Source organism: Micromesistius poutassou (assembly GCF_964030765.1).
Source record: "Micromesistius poutassou genome assembly, chromosome: 4".
NCBI lineage: Eukaryota > Metazoa > Chordata > Actinopteri > Gadiformes > Gadidae > Micromesistius > Micromesistius poutassou.
The window spans coordinates 14,856,602-14,880,912 of NC_140274.1; the positions used below are offsets into that span (position 1 = coordinate 14,856,602).

General features: G+C 46.4%; 1 protein-coding gene across 2 annotated transcripts in view; it reads right to left on the reverse strand.

Moving 5' to 3' along the window:
- Positions 1-1,105: 1,105 nt before the first annotated feature.
- aplp2 (amyloid beta (A4) precursor-like protein 2) overlaps positions 1,106-24,311 on the reverse strand; it is a 56,288-nt gene continuing 33,082 nt past the window's right edge. The window contains exons 5-17 of one of the 2 annotated variants that reach the window (XM_084467160.1): positions 22,203-22,507; positions 21,103-21,323; positions 19,585-19,752; positions 16,987-17,120; positions 16,323-16,397; positions 15,629-15,787; positions 13,340-13,468; positions 12,189-12,288; positions 10,901-11,068; positions 7,222-7,298; positions 5,162-5,239; positions 3,348-3,503; positions 1,106-2,909 (exon numbers count right to left, since the gene is read on the reverse strand). In XM_084467160.1, the coding sequence (XP_084323286.1) occupies positions 2,808-2,909; positions 3,348-3,503; positions 5,162-5,239; positions 7,222-7,298; positions 10,901-11,068; positions 12,189-12,288; positions 13,340-13,468; positions 15,629-15,787; positions 16,323-16,397; positions 16,987-17,120; positions 19,585-19,752; positions 21,103-21,323; positions 22,203-22,507 (1,872 nt within the window). In that variant the 3' untranslated portion in view covers positions 1,106-2,807. The remainder of the gene's footprint in view (positions 2,910-3,347; positions 3,504-5,161; positions 5,240-7,221; positions 7,299-10,900; positions 11,069-12,188; positions 12,289-13,339; positions 13,469-15,628; positions 15,788-16,322; positions 16,398-16,986; positions 17,121-19,584; positions 19,753-21,102; positions 21,324-22,202; positions 22,508-24,311) is intronic. The other variant, XM_084467161.1, reaches the window with a different exon arrangement.

Sequence of the window (24,311 nt, forward strand, 5' to 3'; positions counted from 1 at the left end):
GTCTACACGCCTCTATCTAGTTTATTGTATCAATAACACGTAGCGTATTGGTATTGTGCAGAAAAGCGCCTTATGGGAAACATGATGACTCACGTTTTGACTCAGATCATTTCGACGAGTCATGGGTTTCTGTTTTGCTATTAAGACCCAGCCGAGTGGGAACCCCGCCCTCATGAAATAGCGTAAAAGGTAAATAGGCTACTAAATCAAAGTCAATTTATACCGCCCCTCCCTCATAAATTTAGCCAATCCAATCAATACAGAATGGTTTCAAACAGTAGTCCGTCAGTTACCTTACCTTATCTTATGTAACCTTAAGTCGATTCTGGGTGCAGGTCTATGTGACCTCTATGTCCAGGGGCCGTATTCACAAAGAATCTTAGGGCTAAAAGTTGGTCATAAGTGGCGAATTTAGCAGTAGGCCTAACTCCTAAAAAATAATGGGCGTGTCAGTCCTAAATGTAGGACTCCTATTTTTTTTTACTAAGAGCAATTCACAAAGTATTTTAGGCCTAAAAGTAGCACCTAAGTCTAGGAGAGCTTAAAAGTCCTCGAGAGGACTCTTCATTAACAGAGAATCGGAAAATGATTGCAGCGCGACCGAATGCATTGGAGACAATGGAGGACTGCGAATTGATAAGGAGATATAGGCTAAATCGTGAGGGTATCAAACTCGTCATTGAATTAGTGAATAACACTTCGATATTTAGCAACAGGGAATATTTAGTAACAGGTGTCATCCGCAAACACGCAAATATATCTGACTTAGGCCATCATCTATTGCTTGGGTCCATTGGTCCAGCACCTTGAGGAGTTGGAGAACCAACTAGTAAACAAATGCACAGACTATTTACTATTACAAATAGTAAATACTGTGTATTTGCACTTCAGAAGTGTGACGTCACAAATTGTTCTCCCCCTGGTCATATGTTTGTTACTTTGTAATCTCAGCAACTCTTAAGACATAATACTGTACTTAGTTGTTAAAAAAACGACAGACTCGTCCATATGGAAGTGGTGAGTTTATTAATGTGTTTCCCTCCCCTGTAATCATAAATCAGTTTCCACAAGTGTCATTTCCATCACTAATATGCATATAATATTAATATCCACCCACCCCCCTCCCCCCAATCATCTACCCAGAATCAAGCTGCAGGAACTGGCTGGAACCGGTCGGCTGCATAGTGAGACAGTCACATACAGAGACACTGTCACAGGAAGAGAAGAAAATAGAAAACGAGAAAACAAACAAACTTAAAAATAGATTTCATATATCATTTCATATAAGAACAATGCACACCACAGGTTTTCCTCTGGAAAAGTCAGGATTGCCACATCAACTATACAGGCATACAAAGATAATACTAAGAGAGAAATATCAAGAAACAAACAACCCTACTTATTATTCTCGGATTCTGCTAGTGTTTGTTTGTGCCGTTTTTAAATCACGTTATCGTTCAGAAACCAGCCGTCCAAACTATGTCCGTCTATCTGTCTGCATAGTCCTCCAGCTCACATCGCCATCCCACAATGCACTGTGTTCCCCACTGTTCTGTGCTTCATGAACAGCAAAGCAAACAGGACCGTTGGTTATCATATTTTGGGGGTTCAGACTGTGTAATCTGTTGAACGCTGTGTTCAGTCTGTGCGCACGCAAGAGCACAACCTGGCTTTTTTTGTGGATGTTTGTGGCCTACTTTATGGCGCCAACACATATGGCGTTCGGCATTACAGCCGTGTATTAAATTCCCCGATGTTTGGGTTTGTCATGAGATCTGTTAAGATCTTAGAAATGTGGGGATCAACTACTGAATGTATTGCCAACTGAAGATCGTAAAAGCCGTTGGAATTGCATTCTGCTGTCACACAGCAACACAACTGATGGTCATCCAATATGGCCATGGCTGGGTGGGAGGGTAGGTAGGGTTATAGGTCATGTATGTGAGCTGGGGGAGAATCTGTGCACACACTTCTCTAACCGCCATTTCCCCAAACACGTGCCCTCCATTTTCCAGTCGACCATGATTGCTCTTTTCTCGCTGAAAAAGTTGTGGAATAAAACATTTATTCTTTTATATATATATATATATATATATATATATATATATGTATATATATATATTTTTTTTTTTATATATATATATTTATATATATATGTATTTAATCCATATCCGTATATTTTGTTATCATAACAAACAACGAAAGAGAAAATAATGGATTTATGATTCTGTGTTCATCATACTGTTGTTCAACAGTTGGTTGACTGTACATTTGAATTGGTACAAAGCACCTTCATATACAAGCACTCCAATTCAGGACGAAAACAAGAAGAGAAAAGAGCGAGTCATTTTGAGAATCCCCATCAGGAACCGGACAACCAGAGTGTACTGCTGTCTGCTACTAGGGCGGCCGATTGGGTCAGCCTCTCAAACACACATTTTTTACTTTAAAATTTTCTTTTACACTTTTCAAATACAAACAAAAAACACAGGAAGAAATGTTATACATCTTGATCTTGGTAATTACAGAGAGTTGCAGAGTAACGTCTTCCAGAATGCAAAAGAAAAAGGTAGATACATCACTTTTGCTCTGTATTTTTTTTCTTTTCAAAAGGAAAATGATTTAAGAGAGAGCTCTATTGTACAACAGTAGCAGTAGTAGAAGTATTAGCGTTATTCAAGGATTTAATTTCGAACAAACCGGTAAATGAATAGTGGATGTATGCAAATGAGTTTAGATAATAGCGTTATGTTATTGGTCAGTAGTATGCTCCGCCTCCACGCTGCCCCCCCAGAGGTGGACTCTAGTTAGATCTGCATCTGCTCCAGGTATTTGTAGGTGGGGTTCTCATAGCCATGGTTCTGCATCTTGCTGAGGTGGCGCTCTTCGGGGGTCAACATGGGGTCAACCTGACACAGGGATGGAAGCGGGGTGACCATGGTTAGAGAAATACTTCAACGCTAATGTGATGTTTCTCAGTTGATTTGTTTACCTCAAACTTTTCACCTGAATGTGATTATTTAAAGTTTATTCAGATACAGGTCATTAAGGATTAGGTGTCGGGTTAGCCATCTGGCCTTAGCACAATAGAGCTTTGGGAATGCCAGTCCTAACCACCAGCCTATCCTAAGTCCCTGGAAGGAGGAATTCCTCTTCTGTGTTTCCCAAGCTGGTTCCTTGCCCTTGAGAGGGATCAGGGTTATGGGGTTTGTCTCTAAATGTGGCCTGTGAATCATTTGAAACTCTTCAAATAACATTTATTTGACCATGCATTCCTTCCACTAGGGGCGCCGCCACCAGTGTATTATAATCCACTCCACTCTGAGTCATGGGGAACTCGTTCCTACCTCCACGATGCCATGGCTGATGGTTCCATAGTGCCTCTTTCTCAGCAGCATCAGGCTGATCACAATCACCGTTGCTATGGCTACGGCGATCACAAGCAGGCCAATCAGAGCACTGCTACCGAAGCTGAAGTCTTCTCCTAGAGGCCGGTAGGACTCCTAACAGGGAGAGTGCAGGGGGAGGTGGAGAAAGAGAGAGAGAGAGAGAGAGAGAGAGAGAAAGAGAGAGAGAGACGGTGAGGGAGGAGATGACAGGCAGCACTGATAACTTATTTAAACTCTTAGTCAAGTTGTTCCCAACCTTTTCTGGCCCTTGACCCCTTTTTGCAATTACAATCCCAATATGCACCACATTTATGGTTATTAGTAATATTTTTTTGGTAAAAAATGCACCATCAAATGTGCATCAAATATCTATTGCTTGTTAGTCAATCAATGCAGCCACCCCATTTCCTTATTAGGCAAACCCAAATGGGTCCGGACCTCAAGGTTGGGAAACACTGTCTTAACGCAAACCACAAGGATGACATCAGTCCTTGAGGACATCACTTGGCACCATTTCCAGCCAATCAGAATCTCCCATCTCAAAATAGCCTGTGTTCCACCAGGGATGATAGCGTCCCTGTGGTTAGGGTTGGGGTTAGGGTTAGGGTTATTTGATATTCCTATTTTGACAGTTGAGCGGATTTATGCTCTGCCATTTTGAATAAATACTACAAACTTGTAAAAGCGAATAACTTAAAGCTTCCTCTGGTGACCAATTAGAACAATAAGATAACATAAGTACTTTTTAAAGTCTGCCAGGCGACTCGTGGGCTGCAGGGTGAAATGAGAGACAGGGCCGTATAGGCTGAGCTGGCTGGGTTAGTGCCGCTGGGCCGGCCATCCCCGTATCTCAGACACCTGGCAGACCGTCTCAGTCTCGGTTAAATTGGAATTTTGTGCCAAGCGGCTTGTGTAATATATATCCGGGTCGGGGATTATAAGGCTGCAGGAGCAGAGTTCTGAAGTCGTGTATCAAACACAATTTCTTTTTCGTTTTGATGATTTCAAAAAATTGGTTATTCTCGTTTTTATTACTTGTTTGTACCGATGAAGAAGCATGCAATTCAAGCATTTCATTGCAGTTAGTGACTTGGTGCTCAATTCTTTATCAATGTGCACATGACCTTGAAGTTAGACGTTAATAGCTCACTTGAATATGTGTCGTTACTTAGGGGTTATTGCAAATAGTGGGTCCATAAACCTACAGGTTTTATAGAAATATGTTTCATGGAGAAACAAGTGAAGTGGGGAACGTAGTTTTAGTGCAGTTGTAGTTAAGAGGATGTTCTACATCCGGGAGCCAGTCTCACAAGACAAACAACCACAGATGGTCATCATCTTTAATCGATGTCCCCCTGCCACATATGAGACATCCGAAACATATGCAGGCCTAGGAACATCTGGCTTGTTGTATTTATATGTACAGAGCTCATTCACACACCGAGCGGCGGGTCTATGTGGATGAGCGCTCCTTGCATGGGACTGGGGTTGTCATGTGTGCATTGAGAAACATTCACACACATCATGCACCCATGCACAAACCACCAAGATACAAACAAAAAACAATAACAAAAAAAGGGTGGGGTTTCTGGGGCTCTAGGTGGGGGGGGGGGGGGGGCAGGAGGGGGGGAGGAAGGGACTGGGGTACTTTTAGTAGTTTAGTTTCCGTCACACTTACACCCTCCCCTCCCCTCCCATCCCCTCCCTTTGCCGCCAAAGGGCTGAGGGCTGCAGTTCCCCTGTGCGCCAGCAGATGGGGCTGCTGTACTCACCAGCTCATCGTCATGCATAACGCGGACTCTCTCTTTAGTGTAAATCACTTCCTTAACATCCAGAGACTCATCAATCACCTGTCAACACAGACAGGGAGCCCGGGTTACACTCACCGCAATGTGTGCGTGTGTGTGTGTGTGTGCATGTGTTTCAGGGACTAGGGAGCTAGTATAGTGTCCCCTCCTCCCCTTCCTGCAATCTGATTGGGTACCTCCATTTATATTTCATTGGCTCTGCCTCTGTGTCAGTCTTCGTATGACAAAAGAAACATTGTTTTTACATACACAGGCTGCATTGTTAAAGAGCAGATTTAAAAAACAACAACATTTATTCTGTAATTTGTATCATAATTTCCTTTCAATGCTTTATGAATAAACACGAAACACATAGTGCACTTACACCAAAATAGTTAGCTGCTATGTTCGTTCGCTTTAACATAGTTAAAAGATGTTTAGTTACTGCATTCTCAGAAACTACCTTGGAGGTCCCTGTGTGTGTGTGTGTGTGTGTGTGTGTGTGTGTGTGTGTGTGTGTGTGTGTGTGTGTGTGTGTGTGTGTGTGTGGGGGATTAACAGTACAGCTGTAGTAGTGTGTGTTGGTACATGAGAGACAGATAGAAAGCGAAAGAGAGAGAGCGCATAAAAGAAGAGATGCATGGACAAACTGGTAGGTAGAAAGGCAGAGTGTGTAGACGGTGGACAGAAAGGAGGACGTATTGTGCATCTAAAGTGAATTCTGATGATCATAGTTAAGGCAGAAAGGAAAGACGGAGGACATTTAGGAAAAACATCAACATATAATTTTTCTTCCTCTCTCGCTCTTTAACTAAGCGTCTTTGGACGCAGTCCACATATTTATTAATCTCTGTCCTTCCACAAAGGAGCATATTGTGATGTAGTCAAAGGTCTTTGAGCTAATCGTCGATGAATTGGATAAAGATCTCCCTAGATCTAGCTGAGGTGGAAGCTCCTTGTTTACAGTAAGTAAAACTCTCCCATCAACTTTCGTCTCAGTCTGGATTTGCTGTTCAGCGTGAACCCAGGTGACACTACAACCAATAATAATACCAATAATACTACAATTGATAGTAGTGGTAGTGGAATAAGTGGAGCTACATGGCAGGATTTTTTTTTTTGAACCTGGAGTTTCACACCATTAACATCTAGAAAAGGTGGGAGTGTGTTGAGCCGGCAAAAAAAGACCAATCTTTTAGAAAGAGCAATCCATAATCCTGGGGATTTCATATAATGTAGAAATTAGGAATTAGAGCAGCCAATTGTAGTTTTTTTTTCCACTTTAACCCTCAAATTCACAGATTCACTCCATTTTAAGAATTGGCATCAAAGAAAGCAAGAACAAACATGCATGGCAGACCTCACACAAATGAAACACGGACAGACGGTCACAGTTGGTGACGGATTTGCGTGCAGAAGTGACGTGGACGTGCCACAGACAAGCATCATTTGGACAAGGACATGCGTGTTTTTAGCGGTGACAAAGAGGAGCGTGCGCCAGCGGCAAGGGTTTCATTGCTGGCGGCGTCAGAGATGCAGCGTTAAAGAGACTAAGACAAGATGACTACCGAGGATATTACTGAGGATTGTAAAAGTGTCCTGTATATATTCATATACTTATCCATAAGTCTCCTTGAAAAAAATAAATGCATCTAACATAAATAGTCCTGACTGAATAGTCCCATTGTTCGTAAAATAAACGATTTTCTAATGGCAGAAGACTGGTCGAGTATCAGCCCTCTCCGTGTTTCTATTTTTCGTTATTTGCTCCAACCTGATACAGGTTGTGATGCAATTTCTCCAAACCACTTTGGGGTTGAGGTTTCTGATACAATGTAAAAGACCCTGGACAGAGGCCTTTGTCGTGAAACCTCACATTAACAACAGTTCCATCTTGAGAGACACTGTTACAATTCAGCTCAGCGAAGGTTAATGAGTGTTTGGAACTGGGAGCCCTGAGCAGATATGGGGTTAGGAAGGGTGGGCGGGCGGGCGCCATGGCGACCAGTGTCGGAGGGGTCGTCATGGCTACAATGCACACTCACCACGTTGTCGTCCATGTTGCTGTTGATGATATGCTCCTCGGCGCCGATCAGCCCGTCCACGCCAGACATTCCAGAACCTGAGGAGGAGGAGGAGGAGGAGGAGGAGAGAGGAGCACGGTGAGGAGGAGATGCAGGCAGGAGGAGGCGCAGAAGGAGGCGCAGGGCGGACAGTTACTATGCCTTGAACTGGCCACTGAGGAGCCTCATTCACGGAGCACAGCAACAATAGTCCCGTGTTCCTGGTACACACTGCAGGGCTCAGCGACATCACATGACACACCAACACAATGACCTTCCATCTTTGTTTTCAACAGATCGTCGTTGGAGTGCAGAAGACACACACATGCTATTACAGACCTGTGTAATTCTGGGTCTTCATCAACATCGAGTTACATCATTTATAGAAAAGAAACAGCATACACATCCTATGAATGGTTCATGATTTCTCCTTCAGTCTTTTAATGGATTTAATTCTCTATGGTTCAATTTCAATGTCAAGGCCGGAACCAGACTATAAATAATTCCTCCACAAAGCGACCCGCTTGCCTTTGGAATAATAATCAGAATACCGCGCCAGAACTAGGCCATAGTGTCAGAAATGCATTCTGGGAAAACGGATGGATTTGAATTAGAAGGCGTATCTATTAATATACACACAGCAGATATGTCATGAATAAATCAACAGAAGTGAGGGTGAGGGACCAAGTGGGAGACACAAAGATAGAGAGAGAAATTGTGAGTGTGAGAATGAAAGAGTAACAAAGAAAGAGAGACAAAAAGAGTGAGTGTGAGCGTCAAAGGGTGAGAGAGATAAAGACAAACCAAAAATGACACAGAGAGAATGAAAGGGAGTCAAACAGGCAGAGAACCAGAGAAAGACAGGCAGCTGGAAACAGACAGACAGATAGACAGACAGACAGAGGGAGCGAGAGTTAGACAGACAGGGAGTGAGCGAGAGACAAGAGACGTTGAGACAGTGAGCGAGAGAGACAGCTAGAGAGAGAGAGAGAGAGAGTGTGGGACAATGAGAGAGAGAGAGACGGTAGTACGAGGCTGAGTGACCGAGAGAGAGCGAGAGAGAGAGAGACAGAGGTATGGCATGGTACTGGTTGATATACAGTTGTGTCGCTGCTGGATTTGGCTCATTTGGCCTCTGGTGCCGGGCTCAGAGCCTATAAATACCACCATTATTTAGCCGGGGACAATGAGGAGCGGCCCTGCCATCAGAGCTGGAGCCTCCCCACCACCTCCACATGACACCCTGACAATGAATCCTATCAGTCCGCCAGGGTCAGGGTGACTGCAGAGTCCTCACAGCGCCGTCAGCAATGAGCCAATGGAACAACAAGGACACACACATCCATCACACTTTATCATTGACATCACACACACGCACACTTTATTTTTTCACTATTTAATTTTTTTTTTACACCCACCCAGATACACACGCTACACATGGGCACACATTATCTACACGTGTGTACAGATAAACGCACGCACTCACACACACACACACACACACAACCACATAAAATCTACAGACAAAGATTATATACGCACACATACACACGTTGTCTGCACACGCACATACAGACACAAACAAATTACAAATACACAGGAAAAAACACATTACACACACACACACACACACAATTTTGAGTCAGACAGCAAGGAGAAATAAGGTAGGTCAACATAAACCAACCAAACTCTTGAGTATTTGAACTCCAAACAAACACAAAGTGAGCGGCGTTATTTACACACGCCAAGCCGGAATGCTCAGGAGTGCCGGGAGAGGCCGGAGATGACTGCAAAACATGACTGGGATAGGGGGGAGAGGAGCGATGGAGGGAGGAGAGGATCAAAACGGACGGGGAAAGAGACAGAGAAAATGTGCAGCGCGAGCGAGAGGAGACGGGGAAAGGGATGGAGAGGCATCGAGAGGGAGGCAGAACTCAGTGAAGGAGGAAGGGAGAGAGAGAGAGAGAGAGAGAGAGAGAGAGAGAGAGAGAGAGAGAGAGAGAGAGAGAGAGAGAGAGATAGAAATAGTGATATAGAAAGTGAGATGGATAGAAACTGAGCGAGTGATAGCATAAGAGACAGGTGAGATAGAAGAGCGAGAGAGATAAAGAAAGAGAGAGAAAAAGAGAAAGTGATAGAAAGAGCGAGAGAGAGAGAGAAAGAGAAAGAGCGAGAGAGAGAGAAAGAGAGAGACAGAGAGAGGTACCAACCTTTATTGAAGGCCTGTGGAGAGTCTGATAGATCTCCTTGTCATTGGAAATGCGCAACAGAAGAAAATTAAAAGGACAAAAAAATAAACACAACAGAAAGGGGGGAGCGGGGAAGAAGGAAAAAAAAGAGGAGAAGCAGAATTATCAAGCTGTGTTAATCGATCGAGCATAGAGCCCAGATGGGAAACTTCCAGAAAGAAATCTCCTCCAAGAGATAAAGAGGGAAAAAGGGAAATGAAAGACAGTTGCTGTGGTTTTTTGGAGTGTACTTATCACTTTTCACTTGGCCCACATCGTATTTCACCCTGCATTTCTGAAGAAAACATGGCCCTAGTTTCTATCTAAATGGTTTGTTTTCCCTGTGTTTTGGCCCTCAACATAGAAATAAGAGGGTAAGGGTTCACTGTAGGATATGTTTTCAAAAGGCTTGGTTTCTGCTCTATGATTCGGTTTGTTCTGGAGCCAGGGCTAGGGGAGTGATTTTGCTTTTGAACGTTGACTGGTGTTATGTTGAAGGTAAAGGCCCCTCGAGGGCCGTCGGGGCCCCGGTAAATCCAGATCTAGTGCTTCACGGTCCTCTTTGAAGAGCCACCCACACTCGGTGCACCTCTTCCCTCCTGTCTTCCTTTTGATGCTCACCAACTCTGTATATGTATAGCTGCTCTTACTGTCATTATAGCTTAGTGTGTATCTCTCTACCCTCTTTCACTTTCATTATAGCTTAGTGTGTATCTTTCTACCCTCTTTCACTTTCATTATAGCTTACTGTGTATAACTACCCTCTTTTACTGGCGTTATAACTTACTGTGTATATCTCTATCGCCATCCACTTTCAATTTAGCTTACTGTGTATATCCCTATCTTCATTCACTTTATTATATCCGACTGTGTATAACAATCTTCTTTCACTTTATTTTGAAATTACTTTCCACACCTCTAGCCTCCCTGAGCCCAAAGCATACGAGTGTGAAATTCACCTCATATTTGTAGCATCACACAAACAAGGAACAGAAGCCTATTGTTTATCAGTGCAAAGCACACAAAAGGAGCGCGTATGAGGTGGGGCTGAATTTTTCTGCCAATTTGTCTATTTAAACATGATAATAACACTAAAGGCCCCAACACACCATTCCGAAAAGTCAGTCGGGCCGATTTGGTCATGGGTCAGCATGTGCAATCGGCTGAAAAGAACACAGACGGCTTGAAAAGATCACAGATGGCTTTGACGACGGCCGATCGCACAGCACACACCGAACAGACTCAGGTCACCGAGCTCGCCAGACTGTCCGACGACCGATAATCTGGTCGGTGTGTCAGGGCCTTAAAAACGATCACATGGTCTGTTGCTGATCATGTGACTGCAGAGTGAGACCAACATGTCTGCTGATGATGGTGGCAGGGATGGGGGAAAAGAGGGACGTGGGGGGACGGGGGACGGGGGCGACACTCACCCTCTGGTTGGGGGCGTGAGTCCAGGGACTTGACCTGGAAGGGGCGGTAGGGCTTGATCTCCGGCTCCTCCACGCTCTCCTCCGAGCTCACCGTCAGGTCGGGCTGCACGTCCAGGATGGAGGAGAGGAACTGGTCCATGTCCGCCTTCTGCTCCTGCAGGAGCCCATCTGGAGGAGGAGGAGGAGGAGGAGGAGAAGGAGGAGGAGTAGGGGGAGGAGGAGGAAGAGGAAGAGAAATAGGGGATGGAGGAGGAGGAGGAGGAGAAGGAGGAGTGGTAGGAGGTGTAGGGGGAGGATAAGTATGTGGAGGTGGAGGAATATGTGGAGGAGGATCAAGGGAAGGAGGACCAGGAGGAGGCAGAGGGGACACAGTGAGCGTTAGGGGTCTCCTGAACTTGTTACTTGGTATGACTACGATATCTGTACTGCAGGCTTTTAATGGGATGCTATGACTGACCATTGCTATCAATAATACAAATATATTAAGTAGAAATGATCACTCATACATGCAAACGTTTGCTTGACAGCCTTTCAAGATCACTGAAGGTCAACCGATGGTGATAAGATCTTAATCCTGTCAGCACTACTTCACGTTTTTACACATTTTAATAATCTACTCTATTTGTGTTGTCATATTCCAATCACAATCACATACATTTAATCACAATATGATAACCTCTAGTCAATTTGGCACTTCAACCGAAATTTAGGGTTGAAAGTCCAATTCAAATTCTTAATTCTTTCCTCACTCCTCTCTACGGGGTGAACGCCTGAATTTCCCTTCAAGGATGAATGAAGTGTCATCCACTTTCATCTTAACAAAAACCACAGTGAACAGTGCGACAATAACCGCAGCGATCCCATGACTGGGATCACGTGACTGCAACCTCGTCTCTTTAAAGACCACTTTAGAGAATTGCTGTAACTCAGATATCACTCCTCAGCCTTGGAAGTCTTCACATCTTCCAGACTGGCCGCGGCACGCTGTGACCCAGTTCCCTGCCAGCGCACGGCGGCTGTAGTCTGCTCTGCACACTGCACACATCACACCGCACCGTCACACTCTCTGTGGACCGCAGACCCGGGGAACGTAATCCCTTCAAATAGGGCCAATGAAACAATGCTAATGCTGGCGAGGCACTAACAAGATGGTGTGTGTGTTTTCTCCCTCTCTCCCCCCCCCACCCAAGATCTCTCTACGGACACACACACACACACACACACACACACAGCCGCACACACAGATACACACAGACACACACACCACAGTAGGAGAGTCTTGTCTTACCAATCTCGTCCTGGATCTCCTCAGCCACGTAGGGCACCTTGTAGAGCAGAGACAGGCTCTGGTTCATCCTCTCCTCGATCACACGCAGGTGGGTCATCACCTGGAGACCACACAACCCCACCATTAATACTAAAACAATCCATACTCCTGGGTTTTATGTCAAGGTCGAGTCCTGAGTCCTGAGAATAGTTACTGATATATGACCTGCAAGGGTGTATGGTCATTCAATATCCTTTATTCAGTTTGGACATGTGTCTTTGACATAAGTCTTTGTTATGGATTTGCTTGGCTCATGTTATGGTTAGGGGGAGGCCTACGATTCACTGCAGCACAGTAGTATCTTCTGTCAACTATGCCACCCGAGCTTTACTGATTAATGACTCATTCAGAACATTGTTGTTTACTTCCCATCCTCTGTCTTTGTCCTTCCCCACTGTGTGTAGTGTGCTGCAGCCACCAGCAGGTGGCAGTAACGAGTGTTTCCCACCGCTAGAGGCGCTAGCCCGCCCCCCATGGAACCCTTCGTTCAATGTTTTACAAAAATGACATGGCCCAGTGGGAGGCAAAGAGATTTCCCTGACTTTCAAAATCACTCCCAGAATATACAGGAGTGAAACTGGAGCCTTAAGCAAATACGGCTAACGATTTGGATGTGGAAACCTTCATAGTTTGGTTCCATAATGCACAGCCACCGCATCAGACTATTTCCAACAGAGGGTCTCATTATGCAGGCCCACATTTAAGTCAAATGTCAGACGCGACACAACTATTTAGAATTCAGATCCCTTGGGCATTGGTTGAGCAGTAGTAATATACACATACAGGAACTCTGCTAAACAAACATTTTGCTGAGAAAATATACAGAGGAGCTTATCATGAAAAAATCCTGTAATTATCCTGCCTCTGTTGAAGGATAGTCATAAATATTTTCTTTAATGTTTTCTTTCCCCCCCCCAAAAAAAAGCTAACAAACATACCCAAGAGACTCCAGCCTACATTGAATTAGCTTAGCATCCAGAACACAAATTAGTCTAGCATTACAGTAGACCTGTAATTCTGGACTCTTTCACTCCTTTTGTCAAACAAGGGGCCAACTATGTATTGTGTGTGTGTGTGTGTGTGTTTGTGTGTGTGTGAGTTCTCCCTCTGACCTGGGACTTCATCTGGCCAGCCTTCTCGGGGTCCACGGCCAGGACGTGCTGGTAGTGACGGATGGTGTGCTGGCGGTCCTTGTTCTCTGCCCGCACATAGCGCCTCAGGGCCTGCAGGATCCTGTGAGGCTGGGGGTGCAGAAGGGGGAGAAATAAGGGTGGTGGTGGTGGAGGTGTGGTGGGGTAGAGACAGAGGGGCAGTCAGGGGTGATAGTGCGGGTGGAGGCGGGGAGGATGTTGGTGGCGGGGTGGCGTTGATGGTGGTAGGGTGGGGTTGGTGGTGAGGATGGTGGTTGTGGTAGTAGTGGTGATGGTGGTGGTGGTGTGGGTAGTAGAGAAGTTGGTGACAGTGGTAGTCGCGGTGGTGGTGGTGTTGATGGTGATGGTTGTTATAGTGGTGGTGGGGATGGTTGTAGAAAGGGTGGTCGTGGTGGTGGTGATGATGGTGATGTGGTGGTGATGATGATGGTGGTAGTGGTAGTGGTTGTGGTGGTGGATGTGGGGGATGATGATGGAGGTAGATTTGGGTGGTGTTGGTGGTGGGGTTGGGGAAGAAAAGTCCACAATACATTTTAAACTCAATTTAAATATAACTAGAACACCAACGTTTTTACCCAGGCATAAGGAGCTTTTAAAGACATGGAGAAGATTCGCAGAGACTGCAGACTATGGAACGTTTTCACCTGACACCTGACACTAACAGGATTACATAATCACTATGATGTAATTACATTATTCCTTGATGGTTGAAATAAATATTGGGCTGAATAACAAATACATTTTTCCCTCCTCTCAGAGCTACCCTGGCTGGTGTGTGTGTTTGTGTGTGTGTGTGTGTGTGTGTGTGTGTGTGTGTGTCTGTGTGTGTCTGTGTGTGTGCCCGTGTGTAAATGTATGCTAAATAAATCAGGTGGAGTCAGTACTGGGAGTAGTTCAGTTTCTAGAATAAACCACCTGTAAATTCCTCAACCAGTCACAAAACCCCTTGCTACTGCAGCTAAACCGTAACACTGAGAATGGACCAATGACAGGGAGTGTTACTGGGTCGTACACCGGTGTGCAGTCACCACACTGGTGTGTGTGTGTGTGTGTGTGTCAGTGCTTTATGTATTCTAATAAAGTATGGCCCTGTCCCCCTGCAGTTCCACAGCAAGTGTCACCGTGCTGCACCAAAACACTGAGATCACAGGACCTCGAGATAAGAGGTCTGTAACCGGGAGACGTGAGCTTCTGGTTGGGATGTGATTGACTCTGTACTCCCACAGGATTCTGGTGCGTCTACGGTTTATATTTTTCATGTATTATATCTTTGTATTTTTCGTCTACAGTAATCTTTTTCTGGATGTGATGAATTGCAGGCCGGCCACGGATCATTTCACAGGAAACGAGAGACCAGCAGGAAAGCCTGAGTTAGAAACTGCACTGCGTGTGTGTGTGTGTGTGTGTGTGTGTATGTGTGCATGTGAGTGTGAGTGTGGGCATGTGTGCATACACTTGCATGTGTGTGTGCGTGAGCTATAGGAGTGTGTGTGTGTGTGTGTGTGTATATGTGTGCATGTGAGTGTGAGTGTGGGCATGTGTGTATGTGCGTCCAGTTGCATCCATTTGTGGAGAAAGCATAAAAGCTTTGCATCAGAGTTATCGCCAATGACAAAGCCCAGATAGATAGACCGACAGATATATGCATGGAGTGTGAGAGTGAGTTAGAGAGTGAGTTAAGTGCATCATTAACTGATGATACCCAACCCCCATCTCATCCCAAACCTTCACCAACACGGCACTGATCATGTACAGTAACATGAAGTTTGATCATTGGATGGTCATGTGATTACCATGTTTTCCTCCTGGAAGCAGCTTCATTGCTCCCTGCTTGGCTGAACTGAATCCTAGAAACAGTTGATCCATGAGCCATGATTCAGTGACCTCTTCCGTCTTTCTCCCCCTCCAACCCCCTCTGCTTCTCTCTCTTCTCCTCTCCCCCTATGCCCCTCTTTTTCTCCCCCTCGTCTTCTCTCTCTCTCCCCCCTCCTTCTCCCTCTCCCTATCCTGACCACCTATTTTGTATGGCAGGCGGTTTGTATTGTCTTAAAACAACGTGAAGAATGGATAGATATGTATAAATCATAATTAGACTAGTTCAAATCAGCGTGTGTGTGTGTGTGTGTGTGTGTTTGTGTGTGTGTGTGTGTGTGTGTGTGTGTGTGTCCTTGGGGGTCTGCTTGAAACACTGCCAGCTCATGTGTGTGTGTGTGTGTGTGTGTGTGTGTGTGTGTGTGTGTGTGTGTGTACCCTGGGAGGGTCTGCCTGCAGCACAGCCAGGTAGTTCTCCAGGGCCAGGCGGCGACGGTCGTTCAGCATGGCCTCCACCCGGGCCAGGTGGGTCTCCACCAGCTGCTGCTTCTCACTGGCTGCCTCCTCCTCCAGGGACTCCACCATCACCTGGAAGTGCTGATGGAGACACACATGCACACATATGAATACACATTAGAGAGAGAGAGAGAGAGAGAGAGAGAGAGAGAGAGAGAGAGAGAGAGGGAGAGAGAGGGAGAGCGGGTGTGATCAGGGCTGGATTATCCATAAGGGCACAACCATTGACAACCAGTGGGGGGGCACCACATGAAACAAGCTTTAAAAAAAAGAATCATACTTTTTTAATATTACAACTCCACCAGCCCCCCGCAACCCCCCCACCCCCCCCCCCCCCCGCCAACAACTCCCAGGGGCATCACATTGTGTTAATATGGGCCTGGGTGTGAAAGGGAGAGGAGAGAACGAGAGAGAGAGTGAGAGAGGAGAGAGGGAGAGCGAGCCAGACAGATAGGGAGAGCAAGACAGACAGCGAAAGAGAGAGAGAGAGGGAGGGAGAGGAGAGAGGGAGAGAGTATATATAGAGAGAGAGAGAGATAGGGAGATACAGAGAGAGAGAAAACTACAGAAAGAGCGAGTTAGCCATCTTATCTGGCCCAGACAGCAGCCGTCCTACCTGAATGAGCGTCTGCCTCTCAGCCTTGGGCAGGTTCTTTGCCTGATGCTCAGCCTCCTCCCACTCCTTCCTCACCTGGGGGCCCAAGACACAACCTCAGCATCTAACCAACCCAACAAAACCTCATTTCAACACAAAACAAAAAACATTGAGAAGTGGGACGCATGGACTAATTTCTGTCAGTGCCCTCATAACCATGTAATTGAAAAAGACATAAAACACATGGAGTGTTGTTACCGTCGGGTATAATCACAATTACACGATACAGGGAAGGGTGTAGTAAACATTGCATAAACAAGTTCCCTTGGAGTTCCGTCTGAATAAGAGGGAGGTTCCTCTAATGTTAATGGTAGCTTGAGCCTGGAAACCATTAATGCGGCGGTGGACGCCATGTTGGCGCCATGTTGGCGCCATGTTGGTCACAAGGGTTAGCCTTGGATTTCACTTTAACTGTCAAACGGGACCTCTCAGAATACATACACTAACATCCTACCCAAACAAAATAAATACAAATATTTGCTTTGTATCACGAGTAGTAAAACAAGTAAATCACAATTTTTCCCATTGAGTGAGAAAGGTGGCCTTTTGTCGTCCCACTTGCCACTTGCCGCCTACAGGCTGCTAGGGGAACTACGCCTTAGCCGCGCCCAGGGGGGGAACTCACCCTCTCCATGCGGTTACGGTGGCGGACTTCCAGCTGCTCCTTGGCCTTCTGGAAGCGGGTGTGCTCCTTGTCGTCAGCGGGGGTCTCGAAGTAGATGTCCACGTCGTCGGTGGGCTGGGGCGTGGGGGGCACCACTGTGGAGGAAGGGGAAGTCACATGACACGGTCATGTGACGATGGAGTAGGGAGTATGCACTTTAACAGTCGTTTTTTGTTGTCGCATTTACATTTGAGAGTTTTCTGAATATTTTTTCAATTCTTTATAGCTTTTAATTGATGCTATGCTGTCCTGTACTTTCTGCTGTGGCTCCCAAACGGCTCATCTGGGATTCATAAAGAATCATCTTTCATGCTGACTTTCGATCACAACTATTTATTATTTGGTCATGTGATGCTTTCATTCAGAACCCCTTCCGGGGGATTACAAGTACATGTCATTAAGGAGCAGGTAGGGGATAGGTCATCTTACTCTAGGACGCCTACAGGTTTGGCTGTGGACATTGAGGTTCAAACTCAGAACCTTTCAGCTGGGAATCAAACCTTTTGACTATACCAGACTCCCTGGCCCTTTTCAAAGTAAAAGCTTGCTGATGTTTAGAAAAACAGGTGCATCACACATGAGCAAAGCGACAGACAGACAGACAGACAGAATACATGCAGCAAACAGTTAGACAGACCGTTTGGCTCCTCACTGGCAGAGACAGTTTGACTCTCGTAGGGAAATTGAGGCACCAACCTTCCCCCCCTCTCCCCCCTTCCTCCCCTCGCTGCTTCTCTGAGAGAATCTGACAGTCGTACTTTCATGCCTGTTGGTCCCTCTTCTTCCCGCCTCTAATAAAAAGATTTCTCTGCTCCTGACGGCCGGGATGCGGGATGTGGCGGCGGGGGTGGGAGGGGCCGGATGGGAAAGACGGGGGTGGGACAGGGAGGGGAGAGGTGGGGGAGGGCGGGGATGGGGGCTGTGAGTCCGTGTTCTGCTGTCTGAGTCTACACAGTACCCACAGCACACAGATGTACAGCTCTGACAAAAGATTATGTTTTTTACATTATTTTCTAAATAGTTTCTTTAACTTAACCTCCCCTTAAAATACATAACTAGATGGGGCGCCCCGGTGGCTCACCAGGTAGAGCATGTTCCACATAGGCTCAGTCCTGAATGCAGCAACCCGGGTTCGATTCCTGCCCGTGGCCCTTTGCTGCATGTCCTCCCCCTCTATCTTCCATACCTTCCTCTCTACCTCACTTTATAAAAATGCAAAAATAAATCTTTTAAAAAAACACAACTAGAGGATTTTTTTAAATATTTGATGCTTGAATCTGCAAAAGTGTGAAAGCTGACTCGTTGCGACGCATGAGTCAGAGCTAATGAACAGTGATCCATGGGGATGCTGGTAACATCTGGTACTGGTGGCATGAGACAGGGGGGGGTAGGGGGGGACTCACCCGTCTGTGTGACGGACATATCGCCTGCACTCAGGGACAGGGCTCACAGACAGACAACAGGCAGACGGATAGATCTCTGACAAACAGACACAGACACAGCAGCAGCCGATGAGACTCAATGTGGACCGACAGACAGACAGACAGTCAGGCCGGCAGACGGGAGAATGCAGCATTGTGTGCAGTCGAGACAGGCCACTCCCCGAGAGGATTAACTCAGCGTATTAACGCAGAACAGGAATAAAAGTCTGCAATGGTTTTCCCTCATCGTTCTCGGTATAATCAAACCCGCCATTACCACCTTTCAGCCATGTGAATTACACGGTGTGATAAAGTTTCCCCAGGACGATGTGCTCCGATCTCTCTCCTGTGGTGAGGGAAGTTCTAACTCTGCTCTGCTTCTCGTATAACATATGAGGGTGTGGTACGAAGGTGGAAGTCAGTGGTGGGTTAAGGGTCGATTATGGTCCCACACGCACGCAATGCAATGGCCACGCAAACGCTTCGACGCAGTCGTGAACCTTTATGACCTTTATTTAGTGAGCGGACCAATCACAGCCCTTGCAGCCCTTGCATAACCCCCTTGCGTTGCGTGAACGTGGGACCATAATCAGGCCTTTAGCACTGCTTGTAGTAGGGTTAGTAGTTAGTAGTAGTATTGATGGTGTATTATAAAGTGATGGTGTTTTTAGTGGGTAGTATTGTGGTACGAAGAGGTGTTACTGATATTAGGTCGGACAGATAGAGAAGAGAGAGAGACAGGCTGACAGAGAGTGAGAGACAGGTAGAGGAGAGAGACAGATAGAGGAGAGGGAGAGACAGGTAGGGAGACCAAGTGAGGCAGGTAGAGGATAGGGAGAGGTAGAGGGAGTGAGACAGGTAGAGGGACAAGAGTCAGAGACAAGCAGGGAGGGAGAGAGACAGGTAGATGAGAGGGAGTGGTAGAGGGAGGGAGACAGGTAGGGGGAAATAGAGGCAGAGACAGGCAGGGAGAGAGAGACAGGTAGATGAGAGGGAGTGGTAGAGGGATAGAGACAGGTAGGGTGACAGAACGGGGGAGACAGACAGGGAGATAGAGACAGGTAGAGGAGATAGAGACAGACAGGGAGAGAGACAGGTAGAGCAGAGAGACAGGTGGAGGAGGGAGTAGAGGACTCACCCAGGCGCTTGCAGACGGCCATGCAGTACTCCTCCGAGTCAAAGTTGTTGCGGTTCCCGGCGCAGCCGCCGTACACGAAGCGCACACACTTCCTGAGGGTCATGTCAAAGTGCCAGCGGGGCATGGAGGCACGGCAGGGGCCCGTCTCTGCCTCCAGGCCGCAAACCGCTGCCAGGGAGCGGGGGGAGGGCGGAGAGAGAGAGGGGAGAGGGGAGAGGGGGGAGAGAGAGGGGAGAGACGCCGTTAGGTCCTTCTGCTACACCTGGGGGGCAGCACTACATTCATGTTTCAAGTTTATGTTTATTGTCATGTACACCTAAAGAGAACTTATTCTAAACAGTGCATAAAGTTAATAGAATAATTATTAAGTAATAATAATAATATGTATTATTATTGGTGTTTTTATTATCTACAAGGAAAATATGCACCAACTAAGGGATAATTATGAATGAGTATGAACTAATGTAATATATAAACGAATATGAACTCACAGATTTTTTTATCTAAGAGTACAGTATGCCGTATTATCTAGAAATGTGATTGCAATATGGAGTTGTGTACACAGGTGTAAATGAAAAATGCTAGACAAATCTAGATTGTGTGTATGTGTGTGTGTGTGTGTGTGTGTTTTTTGTGTGTATGTATGTGTGTTGTGTGTGTGAGATTGGGCGTGGGGAGTGACTGCTATTGAAACCCTTGTTATCGAAAAACTTTAAGTTCTGTATACACTGTGCATCGACAGACTGTTTAGGGTCAGAGTAACCTGATTCCTCGCTCAACCGTCGGAACAACACAAAACCAATGCCTAAACTCCCCTCAGCCATTTCCCCCTAAACCTAATACTAATTATAATAATAATTCCAAACAAATAACAAAAATGGCAAATATAATTACAACAGAAATTCACCTGGCATTACCAAACGAATCAATCAGACCAGACATCTATTGCATTTGGCTTAAGCCCCGGTGGAATGATGATGCATTTATTTAAGCTGTCAAAGACATTTAATGAAATTTAATGTTGTAACAGACATTTTGTGTTGTTTTATGTTGACAGACTCTGTGCCACTGAAGCAGAAAGCCAGCTCTCATTTCTCTGATGTAGTGGAATACAGTATATCACCATCTGGGCCTACTGGAGGCTAACACGCACACACGCGCACACACACACACACACACACACACACACACACACACACACACACACACACACACACACACACACACACGCACACACTCACGTACGCACACAAAATTTAATTTTAGCTGATTTGAAGAAACCCAGGCATAACTGCCTACATTGTACAATACATTTTGCAGAGAAACAGAAGGAGAAATGCCCAGGAAAAACGAAACAACAGACAGACAGACAGACAGACAGACAGACAGACAGACAGACAAAGAGACAGACGGACACACAGACCCAGAAAGACAGGAAGGCAGAGCGGCGAAACAAAAGGACAGACAGAGAAACAAATTGTCAGGCAGACAGATGGACAGACAGAGAGACAAACCAACCTTTGACTTCCTGCAGGGTCTGGTCTTCCTCTTGTCTCTCGGTTGGCTTGCTTTTGTCCACCTGCTTGGTCTCCTCTGCCTCCTGATCCTTCTTCCCTTCCTCATCCTCGTAGGCATAGTTGTACTCCTCCTCATCTTCGCCTTCGCCATCGTCATCATAGCCATCGTTAACGGCGTCGTCGACATCGTTAACGGTGGGCTTCTGCTCAACTGGGACCACGCTGCGGGGGGTTGAATGAATCAATAAACACAATGAATCCATTGATAAATCTGAGATCAGGTTCAAGGCAGGCGGTTTACAAACAATAAGAACAGAAGAACAGGAGACTGCATGCCATCCTACAGTATCATTCACAAGCAAAAGGTCTAAAGATGGTAAACACATTGGGTTAAAAAGGCTGGCCGGGCTTGGCTTCACATTCAAATGTGCAAAATCGTTTTAAACCAAAATGCAAGAGCTGAATTATTCAACTTGGAGAATGCCATTTGCATATGTAATGACAATGTGAAGTCCTTGTCCTGATAGCTCCTGGAATGAAAGCAAACGTGCCTCCTTTTGTCTGGCAAAGAGGGGCCTTTCAACCTCCCTCCTGAGGGCATCCTCTCAAAGGGCTCAGGGAGAATATGGGATGGATGGTTCATTACAGCACCAGCCTTTTCCCGGTGCTTTGGGAGCCACAAGAAGTGGGCGTGATTCATAAAGACAATCCACGGGGCCGCCAAAGTTCAATGCCGCGGTGCTGTAATTCAGCCTGAAGCGCTCGGGACATCGGTTCTTTATGGGGCGGCCCAGACACACGTGCGCGGACGCGTCGCAAGACGTACATGTGCTCGACGTGCGTTGCACGACACGCACAAGTGAGCGGGAGCAGAAGACACAGCACTGGCGAATGCGACACCACGCACGCGGGTGACGAGCGTGTGCAAAGACACACACACACACACACACACACACACACGTGCACACGCACGCACACACACAACCACACACACACACACACACACACACACACACACACACATAAACACACATGCGTACACACACACACACACTCTCATACAACACACACGCTATTATTCATGCTCCTCTCGCAACGCACCTGTCATCAGCGTCGTCTTCCTCTGCCTCAGCCTCGGTGGGGTCGACCTCCTCGTCCTCCTCCTCGTCCTCGTCCTCGTCCTCCTCCACTACCTGCTCCTCCTCCTCCTCCGCCTCCTCCTCCTCCTCCTCCTCGTCCTCCACTACCTGCTCATCCTCCTCCGCCTCCTGGGAGTACAGGGCGGGGACGGGGCCGGCGGGGGTCAGGGAGGGGCAGCAGACGTACTCCGTCCCGTGGAACTTGTCCACGCCGCATGGGAGCAGCATGCCGTAGCTGTGGAGCACCATGGAGGCCTTGCCACAGGCCTGGGGAGGGAGGGACGGAGGGAGAGAGACAGTTAGAGAGGTGAGACATCGCAGGGAAGTAGAGACATGTGAGGGGATGCATTGTAGAGAGAACGACGGGGGAGAGAGACAGGTAGAGAGAGAGAGAGAGAGAGAAATAGACAGAGATATGTAAAGAGAGACATGAGAAGGAGGGAGAGAGAGGGAGAGAGAGAGCCAGGTAAGGGGAGACTCCAAGAAGACTTTTACTTAATGAAACAGAAAGAGACATCTCTTGTGAGACGAGATACAAGAGAGGTCTTGTGAAAGCTTTTATTGAACCCACTAGTTTTCATTTCATTACGTATTTTAGGAAATAATAAAAGTGTGTGTAGCTTGACAGATAAAAACACCCCCTCTTCCATAGAAATGACACCCTTGCTTCTAGTACATTTTAGACCCAGGGCATACATAAAAGCTTTGCCAAATCAGCCTTTTGAGACATTTTTGTTGATTCTGTGGAAGAATGACTATGCATTGTGTTTAGTTCATATCAACTCCCTGTGTAACATTCACAATGTTCATGTTCAATGTTCACCAAACAAACGTATACAAACTGACTGCGCCTTTTATTTAGAAACTCTGCCGCTCAACCAGAACATTCCAGCCAGGCTTGAGATGGATTAGATGTTCACTGGCAGCTCGATTTGTTCTCTCCCAGGAAACAGGAGAAAGGATGTAGCGGAGGCTGGGCTCTGTTTCGACCAATCAGCATATAGGAGCTGACCTTGGTTTCCACGTTGTTGATATTTTGTGAATAAAGAGACGCACTCTCATGCCTGTAATAGAATAACCGACAGGTTTAATTAACCCTGGGGTCATTTGCATTTTACAAAGATAACGTTGGGATTAATTGAGGAAATTAAAAACGTTTACTCAAGTTAAACTATTGTCAGGGGATATAATACCAACCCCTTAAGCAGCTGTATGTTTTTTGCTGATAGCGACTAAGCCAAAAATTACATAGGGGCCTATTTTGTTTGTGTCCCTAATACATTACGCAGTGTGCTTCATTTATATTTTGATCCAAAATCAGCAATCAGACACTTAAACCTCACAGAGAAAGTTCCCTCATCACATTAACCTAGCCAGATTTCCCAGCTCTAGGACTGTCCGTTCATATTTCAGCCACAAGCTCAACTTTCCACACCGACTGTCACAGGGTACAGTGCCCTGGTCCTATTAGCTAGCGTGCGATGCTAACGGCAAGGTCGCCAAACAATGGGTCTCCTCAATCATTTCTTTGACCACCCACTGGGATTTCCCAGCGGGGAAATTTGTCACTTGCGCTTGGCCGCAATAAACCTTCAATTTCAACACTGACGTCTCCTTATGTAGGCTGGCTTGTTCATGCTGTGGGCTGTCAGAGAGACTCAGAGGCCCAGAGGAGAGACCTCTTGGCTGGGATGGCTCACGGCCAAACACCCACACGAGATCTATTAGTGAGAGGCTGCATTCAGAAACGATTCAGGTGTGGAGAGCGGAGAACGCAGTGTGAAGAGCTATTTGATCTGGGACTCCAACAGTAGCGTGAGAGTCCCGACACCCGACACCGTACGGCCGGCCCTGCTTTCCCGGGAAGGATTAGCATTCCGCTAGCCGTGCTGCTAATCTGATTAGCATGTGAGATGTGAGGGAATTCACATTCACGACTGCGTGATCTGACGGCCCTCGGCGAGTTCCACAGACAGGCAGAGAGAGAGAGAGAGAGAGAGAGAGAGAGAGAGAGAGAGAGAGAGAGAGCGAGAGAGAGAGAGAGAAAAGAGGGCGATTAAGAGAAAGGGAA